Here is a 12,232-nt window from a genome sequence, read left to right as displayed (position 1 = left end):
TTTAGTAGAATTTCATTGGACTTGGGAAAATTCTATTTTTCATTATAATCCTCAATGGAAATACTATGATGAAAATGTTGTTAATATTGGCTTAATGAGTAATATAATATGTAAACATTGTCATAGTACGAAATTTATCGGTAAATATTTTCATTTAATTTTATGTTTTATCTTTATACCGTTATGTGCTTAGGAGAGAGTAAAGGCATGTGTTGTTCTAATGGAAAAGTGAGATTAGATCCTATTCAATCTACACCATTTCCATTAAATACATTACTTCAGAGTGAAACAAATGATTCTAAAAACTTTATGGACAAAATATGTCAATATAACTCCATATTTTTTAAGACATCTTTTAGTGCTACTAAGATAGAATGAGACAATTTTATGCCTACATTTAAAATTAGAGGCATTATTTATCATTGCATTGGATCATTATTGGCTATAGGCGAAGATGAACCTCAATTTATGCAAATATGTATTTCACAGGTAAGGTAATTGTACTCTTATTATTTACCTAACGGTTAATACACTGTATGAATTGTACACAAAACAGGTCAAGATGAAAATGTAGAAGCTGAAACCCGGATGTGTCATCAACCAAGTGTTAGACAACATATTGTATTACAGCTCCAGAATATGACGCATCAAATAAATTGTTCTGTATTAGAATTTAAAGCAGCTATTCAAAATATGCCATCAAATGACTATAAAATTGTTATCAATGCTAATAAAACACCTACAGGTATTACTATTTTTTTTATAATATTATGTTATTTAATAAAAAAAGTTATTACTAAGGTCAAAATCCTGGACGTTTTAACGCTCCTACTGTTAATGAAATGGCGGTAGTCATAGTTGGGCAAGAACATAGCAGAAGAGATATTGTTATAGAACGACAAAATGGGACTCTACAAAGAATTAGTGAAACCCCATACATCTTATGATGCGCTGCATTACCCATTAATTTTTATGAGTGGTGAAGATGGTTATGCCATCTTTTGATGTAAGGTCAAATGATTATCATACCACTAAAACAGTGTCTGCCCAAGAATTTTATTCTTATAGGCTTATGATACGGCATGAATCTTATAACCATATAATATTGTTGGCATTGAACAAGTTAATTACATTATTTAATAAACCTATGTGATTAACCTATTTAATTTTTATTCTATTATGACTTGATGAGTAGATATTAAATTTTATTAGTTCTTATAGTACCTATATATGTATTTATTTAATTACTTTGTTTAAAAAGGAAGATAATGTTTACAATATTAAAAATGGATTAAAAAAAAATAAGCAAATAAGACATTTAATAAATCAAAAAATGATTATGAAATCATTTTTAATCAAACAACAACTATAGAGAGTTCTGAAGATACGTATATTCCCAGTCATCCACGGCTTAAAAAAATTGAAGACGTTTTTTCAATGGCCAAAAATACTTTAATTGGTAATAATTCTGATATATTAACAATAATATGATATATTACCTATCTATTATACTTTCAATAATATTTTAAATATTGTGTTTTCCTGAAAGATACTATTGGAGTAATTATTAAGATAGAACAGTCAAAGGAAATTAAAAAAAAAAACTCTTATGATACAGTAATATTAAAAAATATCATACTAGCAGACAAAACTGCAGTTAGCGTAAGTACTTATTGCAATTTGTTTGTTAATGTTTGTATAATATTCCTAAAACTTAACTTATTTACTTGAAATTGTATTTAAATAAATAAATATAAATATATTAAATGTGACATTGCATTAGATTAATATAGATTCAGTTAAGTTGTTGAATAATTCATAATTCAGTTTTTACTTATATAAACTTGATGACAACAATTATTTACTAAATAAGAGTTAAAGAAATTAATAAAGATAACCTTTATTTTAACAAACAAATTAACAATAATATGTTTAGACTAAAATATTATTGTTAAGTATTTATTATAAGAATGTGACTTCAAAGCACCTATTTTATTGTTAAAACATATTAATTAACTAACAAGTAGAGTTTGAAAATCTATATATATAAAAATGAATGTATGTCAGTGTGTCTGTCTGTGTGTCCATGTTACCATGGTTACCAAGGTTGCCATGGTTACTAAGGTTACCAAGATTTCATGGCTATTAAGGTTACCATGATCCATGGTTACTATGGTTACCAAGGTTACCATGAGTGTTGTTTATAATTATAGGTCTTTAATGGGCAACGAATTGCACAGGATCAGATATAGTACGGGTGTGTCCATCTACCCATGGCAATCAATTATATAATATTTTGAAACTTATGGACCTGTTTGTTTTTAAATAGTTACCGTGGGTTTCAAAGCTATAATAATAATAATTATTGGTTGCCAATGGTTTAAAATGTTTGTTATTTATTATAGTGCCCAACGATTCATATTTATAACCGAATTCAATTGCAACTATTATAAGAATTTCTACTATTATTAGTTAATTTATTATGCCCAACAACAAACGATCGATAAATAGTCCTGCAGTTCTAGCACGCAAGAAGCGGGAAACACGAGCCGCGGAAACAGACGAGCAAAGAGAAGCCAGGTTGAGGACCAACCGAGAACGTCAGTCCCTGGCCCGCTTATCCGAGCCAGACGAGGAAGTCAATTATCCACCTGAATTCTTAAATTCGCTTGATTTGCCAGGCATGCCCACCGCACGTTCTATCGTTGAAAATTGGCGTTCCCGTCATTCTTCTACGAAACATCAATCCTCCACGACTCTGTAATGGTACCAGGCTTTCGGTAACGAAATTGATGAACAACATTATCGAGGCTACAATTTTAAACGGAAAGTTTATGGGCGAATATGTAATGTTGCCCCGAATCCCAATGATTCCTACGGATTTGCCCTTCACGTTCAAACGTTTGCAGTTTCCGGTGCGAATCGCTTTTGCCATGACCATCAACAAGGCACAGGGCCAATCACTACAGGTGTGTGGCCTAAATTTGGAAAATCCATGCTTCTCTCATGGACAGCTGTATGTTGCCTGCTCCCGCGTCGGGAGACCGGATGATTTGTATGTGTACGCCCCAGATGGTAAAACGAAAAATATTGTATATCAGAATGCCCTTCTGTAGTTGGCAAGCTTGAACCTGGGCACAAATGATGGGTAATCCCTTTTTGATTATGTTAATTAACGTTTTGAGATTAATATAATCTGTAAAATACATATGGAGTAGGTATTTTTAATGGGCGAAGAGGTGCACGGGATCAGCTAGTATAATATAAAATAATAATTTGCAATAAAAATTATAGTTTTCCTTTAAAATAAACTATAATTATTTTAAGTACATTCTGTAATATCTCTGTAAATCTATCTTAACTGTTACAAGTTCATTAATTTTTATTTTAACTAATGTACCTACCTACTCATTGTACAAGATACATTAATAATAAAATAATGTAACATTATTATATTGAAATTGCTTTATTTAAGGTTACTGTTTTTGTATGGGATATACAAGCTACTACTTTTAATGCCGACAAAGGTGATGTTATGTCAATAATAGGAGGAAAAATTATTGATTACAATAATGTCAACAAAATAAGTGTGTCAAATGGATCTTAAAAAATCATAATTAATCCTGATTGGAATGAAACCTTAGATCTCCAAAGCTGGTATAAAGCATTTGAACAAAAAGACATTTTAAATCTATCTCAAGTGTCTATCGGTTCTCAAGAACTTAATATGTTTGAAAGTATGAGATGAATTAAAAATATTAATTTATTAATTTGTTTTATTAATAATTATTATCTATAATAGTTTCTAAAAGCAATAGAAATAAAACTATAAATGACTCGATAAATGAACATATTTTGCAACAAAACAAAACAAAATTGATGATGATTTGATTTCTAAAAGATTACTGCAGCTGAATGATGAAGAGCAAAAGATAAAAATGGAAAGAATTGAATTCAATTTTAAGAGACAACGACTTTCAATTGAACGAGAGAGTATTAAAAGTCGTTTGGAAAAATAATTTTAGAATAGATACCTACTTATGTAATACATTCTAATACATTTTATATTATTCTCAATTTGTACTTTCTTCTAAATTATAATAATAATAATAATAAACAGGAAAATAAATAAAACATCTATTACATATTAGTATAAATTTGCAATTTGACACTTACATATTGTATTTATGTTTTTATTGAGAACTGGTAAAATTAATTTGAAGTATTTCAAGTCTGATTATAGTTTAATTACTATATTAATAATCTGTCAACATTTAAAGCTATCTAGGAATCTAAGCTATCTATCTAAGCTAGGTATTCATAGTATATTTAAAAGAAAAATAATACTAATATAATTAAAGTTAAATTATTATAACGGGTAGTTGCTAGTATAAAATAAATTAATAACAATAATAATATCTAATGTGACTCGTCAGCCAATTACCTGAGGATCTGGCTTCCGTCTGCGGCTTCAAATCAGAACGATACCATATTTCATTATTATACGAAAATATAATTCACTGACAATATTTAACTCACCACAGCAAATAATTCACCTTTTATCTATAAGTATGTCGATATACGCCCTGAAATGAGAACACAATATTATGACAAGTACAATAAAATTACTATGAACGATACTTAAGAAGCAATTCACAGGAATATAGTACTTGGAAACTACACAAAGTCAATGATGATGAATACATGATTTTGAATGAATAATATCCATAACAGTCTGCCGAACATACGCCGTTCGTAGTGCCTACGCCCTGAAATGTGAAATCCATATTATGACAAGTACAATAAAATGACCATGAACGATACTTACAGAAGCAATTCACAGGAATATAGTACTTGGAAACAACACAAAGTCAATGATGATGAATACCTACATGATTTTGAATGAATTATAACAATACAAATTTGCCGATCATCCTTCGTTCGATGTACGCGCTGAAATTAAAAACAAAAACTTAAACACCTCGAAATTCGCTTATACATCTGAAACCACGAATGACACACAATTTATTCTGCAACAGTCTCTGTCATCGCGAATTACCAACACTATCACGCGCGAACATCATAGATAATAAATTTTATATTATTATCTATGGCGAAGATAACAGTATTTTTCACTTACATCACCGCTGCGGAACGTGATGTAACAGTGAGACCGGGAACCACCGCGCAAAAACATAAAATTACAAAATATAAATCAGTTGTTTATCGTTTATTCAAGATTTTAAACGAAGATTTTTGAGTGTATTGATATGTGGCATCGAATCAATTTTGAACGAACCCGTTTTGAAAATGTTCACGTCATTATTTAATTCAGATCGGAGCATTATTGAATGTACCTATTGACTATATTGTTTTTTTCCTGTCTTTCAAGCTTCAAGACATTGCAGTTTTAAACATTACATTAAATTGAAACCCGTTTAAAAGTGACATTTTTATGGCGGTGGGCGATGTGTGCGATTTTCGGGAGGTGGTAGTCGGTAAATGTATAATATGGTAGCAAATATATTGAATAAAATATTTTATATTTATATTATAAATACGATTAATATTCACACACAAAACAAAATAAATAATATTATATATAAATATATATATATTTGTTTATTAATTTTTTTTTTTTATTAATTCTTCAAGAAGATAATGGCCCCCACTGAACATGTTCGTATGGGGGCCCATGAGTTCACAATTTGAAATATAAATACATTAAATAGTTCTTATAAATTAAATACTTACAATAATTTGTAATACTGGTATAATTGCAGTTTAGCTACCATGCGATTTTTCAATTTTTTATGTGAAACATATGTATTTCAACGAGTTAAGAACGATGGTGCAAAAATAAATTTGCGCAAATGATTAGTTTTGAAGTTATAGACTTGCGAAGTTCACTATTTTCGGTGTTTTACTCATGCGCGCAACGCTTTATTTTAACGCTCTTATATAACGAATTTTTAAATTATCTTATAATTATTTTATGTTAACTGCGTAATCACCGCCCATATACTACGACATAACTTACCATGTAACCTACTTAAGGTGGTGTTGCATAGCAAGTCGGACACATTTTTTCACACAAAACACCGGTACCTAGATAATGAATTTGAATATATTATTGAATACGAAAAACAATGGTTCGTGGATTAATATTATACATATTTACTATACTGATCGTCTGAACTCATCAGCTTATTTTAATGTCAGTCAGTGTGGTCACTCGAATTAATAAAGTTTTTATGTTCAAGTGATACTTATAGGTACCTATAACTTTATTAAGTACCTAGGTACAATGTTACCAAATTTTCTATTTTCACTTACATTTTTTTCTAATTTCCTAACAGAAATTTAGGTTGTGCAAATATGAGTTGTATTAAAATTAATACACCCGAGTCATGTTACTACGTCTTATATTACACTATCGCATATAATGATTTTTCGATAAAATTAAACATAAACCAGTTATGTACAACAGGTGATGTAGGTACAGTGTACGTCATTATATTATAAACAAACTATAATCAATTTATGTGTACATATAAATAGATTTTTAAACATATACTGTCATATTTTAGAAGATTTGTGTAATAATTATTATCATACATTTTTCAAGGTAGGCAAGTATAATCCAAGGTTACTCATAAATTATTAAATACGATGTATCCATTAAAAAGTTATCGAAAATATATAGCTGCAATTTATTTTTATAAGGCTTTATTTTTACGAATATCATCGCAATTTCCAACATTTGCATTTAATTTCATAGTAGAAAATCGTTGATAATTTTAAAATAATCCTTGATTATTAGGATTGCTTTTGCTGTTCATAGCTACATTTTTAAAAACAAATTCTAGGTTATTTATGAGTTTTATTTAGAATAATTATAAAAATATTTTGAGTGGTATTTCAAATTTAGTTTATGAGGGTCTGAAGTTAGCCTAAAGGTGGGTTTACACGTTCAGTTAAACTGCGCAAATTAATTGCATGAACTCAAGTTTGCACAAACTATACTGTATATGTAAATGAAAATCGTATAACTGCACAGTTCATAATTTTGTACTGTGCGAGTTCAGGCGATGCCTGAAAAAAACTGTACAGTTATAGTAGTTGTAATTCAATAATATGTACATTTAAAACTATTATTTTGTCCAAAGCGCACAGTTACCCATGTTATCACAGTTTACATGCATAGGAAAACTGTGCGTTTTGGACAAAATAAAAGTTTTAAATTTACATATTATTGAATTAATAGGTATTATAATATTATGTACCTCTTCTACATTTATTATAAATATAAAATATATTATAATATTAAATACTAATCAAATGGGGAATACGATACAATTGTAACTTATACATATTGTAAATGCGGAGGAGCTTAAAGCCCCCTAAAAAACCTAATGATTTTATACCACGTTTGACAACCTGAACAAATTTGAGCCTTCCCCAAATATCAAACACTATTTACGTATATGTTCCTAGGTACTATGGTTGAACTCCAATACTCCAAAATAATACAGCATAATTAGCTGTAAATTTACACACGTGTATATATAATTACTTACAATTTTTTAACTTAATGGCAATCAATAAGGCCCTTCGCCCTTGATCAGTTCAATATTGTATAATAATAATAATATAGTTGCAGGTTCATATAATATTTTCATTTAAATATAATTAATATTAATACATTTAAAATCATAAATATCATACAATACAGTGCATGTGAGGACATGTACATTCGTGTCGTATACTCGCGAAGAACTACAGTATATCGTATGATAGAATAGCGTCTCTACTAGTGTATACTTACTTATTTTTCATTTTTATCTCATAACATTATTTGACCGTGCATGTCGTAACTCGTAAGTCGTGATACATTAGTCATGTCATCAGATAAATCCTTAAAAAATAAAACGTTCGTTGTAGAGTTTCTTGATTTGTATAAATCATTTCCATGTCTTTGGAAAATTAAATCGAAAGAATATTCTAACCGAAATATCAAAGATCGGGCGTATGAAGTTCTCATCGAAAAAATGAAGGAGATTGAAAACGCAAATAGAGATGCTGTGGTTAAGAAGATTAACTCATTACGGTCAGCATATCGTAAAAAATTAAAAAAAAATTAAGGATTCTGTAAGGGCAGGAGCTGGCGAAGAGGATAATATATACACTACACATTTATTTTATTTTAATGAAATTAATTTTCTCGGAAACCAGGAAATTCCGAGAGGTACAATAAGTAATATGGATGATTCACAGGTATTACTATCTAATATATTAATAATAATAATACTATCAAATATATTTTTATTTAATGTTTATTCAATACAAAAGATAGTTAATTAACTCCTCATTTGTAATTGCTATTTATTACAAACTATAATATGACTTTATTTAAAATAAAATATTTTATTTTAATAAACTTAAAATGTACGGACTTGGATAAAATGTAATATTACATATTTAATTATTTGATTTATACTTTTTCTTTCAGTCTTATTTTTTATACAAATACTTTCATTTAGGAAATACTTTACACAACAAATAATTTAATATAATTAAGTAAATTAAAACAATAATAGGTACCTAAAATCTGTTAATAACAAAAAATAAAAATAAAAAAAAAACTGTTGAATTTACATAAACATCATTACATCATTTTACCTTTGAAATATCATTAAGTCGTTCAAATAAATATAATAATAACCTCACCTTTTTCATTTAATACTATGTATAATAAAAAGTATATAGCACTTTTATACTTCATACATTTTTTTATATACAATTAATCATCTCAAATTACATCATTCTATTTTGCCATGGAACTTTACCTTCATTATTAAAATATTCTTCCAAATCTTGCCTCACATTTTTTGCTTCAGTTGAACTTCGTCTATTTTGCCCTCTTTGAAGATCTAATAAATTGTTTTGATCTGATCTCAATTCTAATGTAAGTGTCCCAAGTTCATTATCTTCGACATCTATGTCCGAATTTAATATATATGTCATGGTATTAGGTTTCTTCAGAAAGTTGTGAAGTACGCAACATGCCATTACAACCTTGTCTATGTACCTATTCAACTTCCACTCATCGATGAATTCGGCAATAAATTTTTTATCGAATTCCATAGCTATCGTGAATAATTATTCAAAATTTGCAATGAACTTCAATTTTAATATTAATGAACTGAATGTAATCAAGTCACAATCACTATAGCAAGTTATAATTTTATAAACGCGTGAATGCGCGGTTGATATCGACAATAGTACAATACCATACACGCACTAACAGGTTTGTCGATAGGTCGGTGGTAGTCGTGTTGACGCTCCGCGAGCGTAAACCGGCAGACACGACGACACGACGGCCAACCAGCCCATACACATATCAATCTGTCTGTGCAACCGCGTTAGACGATAAATCTGTCGATAAATCATTCCCTGTATGGCACCCTAAGACGTACATACTTACCACTGATGGCGGAAAAAAGTTTGAAATTTCGTTTTAACATCTAATTTTAACTGCTTGGCTTTTACTTTTTTATATTTTGTGCCGCCTAATTTTACTCTTTTTGAAGACATTATTTTGAAATATTAAATAAAATCGCATTTGATGATATTATCAACAATTTCTAAATGTTGATGATGTTAAATATGTAATTTGTAGTGCGATAACATTTGAACCAACTTTCTACTAACTACTAATAGTTGTGACTTTCTTGTGCAAAACAATAACATATAAATAACAATACACCCGCGAGTTGTAAGTCGTACTATACTACTATGCCGACAAACTTATAGATAATGGGTATTATGTAAATATGTCCTCAATCACACAAATTATGAACCATAAAAGTGTATTGGTACAATTAAAACGTTTTTGCATTTATATATTATTAATTATTATTATATGCAAAACATAATACATTTATTAATAATGCATTTTACCGACACTCTTGATACACCAAATATTATAACAAAACGTATAATTTACCAATTTTTCATCGTCATTTTTTTTCTGAATTTTCCGTAACATATTTAATAATTTGTATACGTATTATATTATAATAAATAATTCATGGTTATGTTAATAATATGAAAAACAGCAAGGAAACGTTGGGTTTTAATTTTAATTTATTTATAGCATCTCTTCTCTGACTGAATATCATAAAAAAATTGCATGGCAAAGTTAATTATAATAATATAATTTAGCCGGTGCATATACATACCTACGCACCCATCTACCTAGGTTAAAATTAATGAAATGAATTGAATAAAATTAAAAAAAAATTTAAAGGTATAATAGATATAATTATTAATTCTTTTTTCTGAAATATATCTATTATTTTTTTTTATTAATAATAAACCAAAAAAACACGCAATATTCACTTGGATTTTACACTGTTTTAAACATTTGTCTTTTGCGTTTTAAAGAATTAACAAAACGTTTAAAACAAACGTTTTAAATTCATGTCTAAAACGTGTATAATACATGTTGTTTAATCATTGTGTTTTAAATATAACAACCCTGCTAATCAGTTTATGGTTAGTACGTCATACAGTTTACCAAAATGACGAGTGAGTGAATATTTGCAGTTTTTTCTTTAATAATGTTTGTTAAATGATTTTCCATTTCTTGATTTAAAATTGTAGATGAGAGACAACCAGTTTTTATATGGTGTTTCTCACTCTAGCAAAGGGTCTTATCATTATTTTATTATGAGACCCCTTGTAACGTTCATGCACGTGTGATAAGATAGTATGGCCTATCCATTCTTTTATTATCTATGGTTTAATCTAGCGAATTTGTAGATTGTGCACCAATAATTGTATCCAAAACAAAACTCTGCATACTTTTAGCAGTGCACCCCTACATTTATTCATTTGTAGTTCCTCTCCTATATTATACTGACCGAGGAAACAAATATTATTTATCAACGAGTATATTTTTCGAACAGCTGTAATATAAATTTCGTTACTATTGTGATATTACCTATACCTACGTAATTTTAAAACGTGTGCGATGTAATACCCAGTAATAATATATTGATGTCAATTTCTAGGAATTTATTCTTCGCCTAACTGGGTATGTCATGCCACGATTAATCGTCTGCCGATGCCGCAGCAGGTCTGAGCACATGGCTATTTCGTCCGCGCGACGGAACGGTCTCTCGTCGCAGTTCGCACAATATCGCCGGGTAATATATTTTTATTACCATTGTTATACCACAATATTGTGATATACACGCAATATGACACACGGCAGCTACCTTTTTATGTCCGCCGACTATATATTATTGTTATTATAGTACCTACGTATTATAAAATAGACGGGGATACCTCTATTCCTCGATTAATTCTGCCGCGATTCCATCGAAATGAGCAACATCGTATAACAGTGCGTTGTAGTGTTGTACATTGTACGCGTAAACGTTTATATTAGACAGTTTTATAAATTACAAATATGTGTGTGTGTGTTATAACGTGTACAATATTATAATAATATACGAATATTAATTTCTCTGAAAATAACTCCCTTTGAATTCTCGTCTACCTACCTCGAAAAGCCGCAGTGATGTTTTTGATTCCAAACCCGACATGTGAAACGCATGTTGTGTGAAGGAAAAACCACGTTTGCTGTCATAATTAATATTTTACTCCGGCGAAAACGGTATATTATTATTTAAAGTATTTTTCTGCGCACAGTTTCACGTAGATTAAAATCGCGTTTGATAAAATATAAGTAAAAATAGTGTATTTCCATCTCAGTTCAATTTACACAAGTACAATAAAATACTTATACGATGTGTGATAATTCGGTTTAATGCCGTATTGTTTTAGTTAACTTTAGGTAAACTTGTATTGTTTTTACCCACTAAGCACATATTATTTAAAACAACGCTGGCATTGAAATATACTTTGACTCACCAATGGATTTCCAGTAGATTATGTACTTTGACCCATCTTCTCACCGTATTATCCAATAACCATTAATCAGAGCCCACCGAAACTTTTTTGTGACCTGGGACAAATAAATGCGAAGATCCCTCAATCATCATTAAACGATATTAATAAAATAAAATAATGGTTACATATTATGTTATAAATCCTAACGAAACTCCTACAATGTTTTGCGTTTGATGTGACTTGCGATTACCGTCTTGCGAAGCGATTGAAATAGTATATTATCAGTGGTGTAGTTATGGGGGGGGGGGGG

The 12,232-nt window shown here is 29.4% G+C and overlaps 1 protein-coding gene across 1 annotated transcript in view; it reads left to right on the top strand.

Moving 5' to 3' along the window:
* Positions 1 to 378, top strand: part of LOC100568799 (zinc finger protein 501-like) — a 3,252-nt gene extending 2,874 nt beyond the window's left edge. The window contains exon 3 of the mRNA XM_008185684.1: positions 194 to 378. Within this exon, the coding sequence (XP_008183906.1) occupies positions 194 to 378 (185 nt within the window). The remainder of the gene's footprint in view (positions 1 to 193) is intronic.
* The last annotated feature ends 11,854 nt before the right edge of the window (positions 379 to 12,232 follow it).

This window comes from Acyrthosiphon pisum, chromosome X (genome assembly GCF_005508785.2).
Source record: "Acyrthosiphon pisum isolate AL4f chromosome X, pea_aphid_22Mar2018_4r6ur, whole genome shotgun sequence".
NCBI lineage: Eukaryota > Metazoa > Arthropoda > Insecta > Hemiptera > Aphididae > Acyrthosiphon > Acyrthosiphon pisum.
Note: the sequence above shows the minus strand (reverse complement) of the source record. Positions and strands in the feature narration are given on the sequence as shown.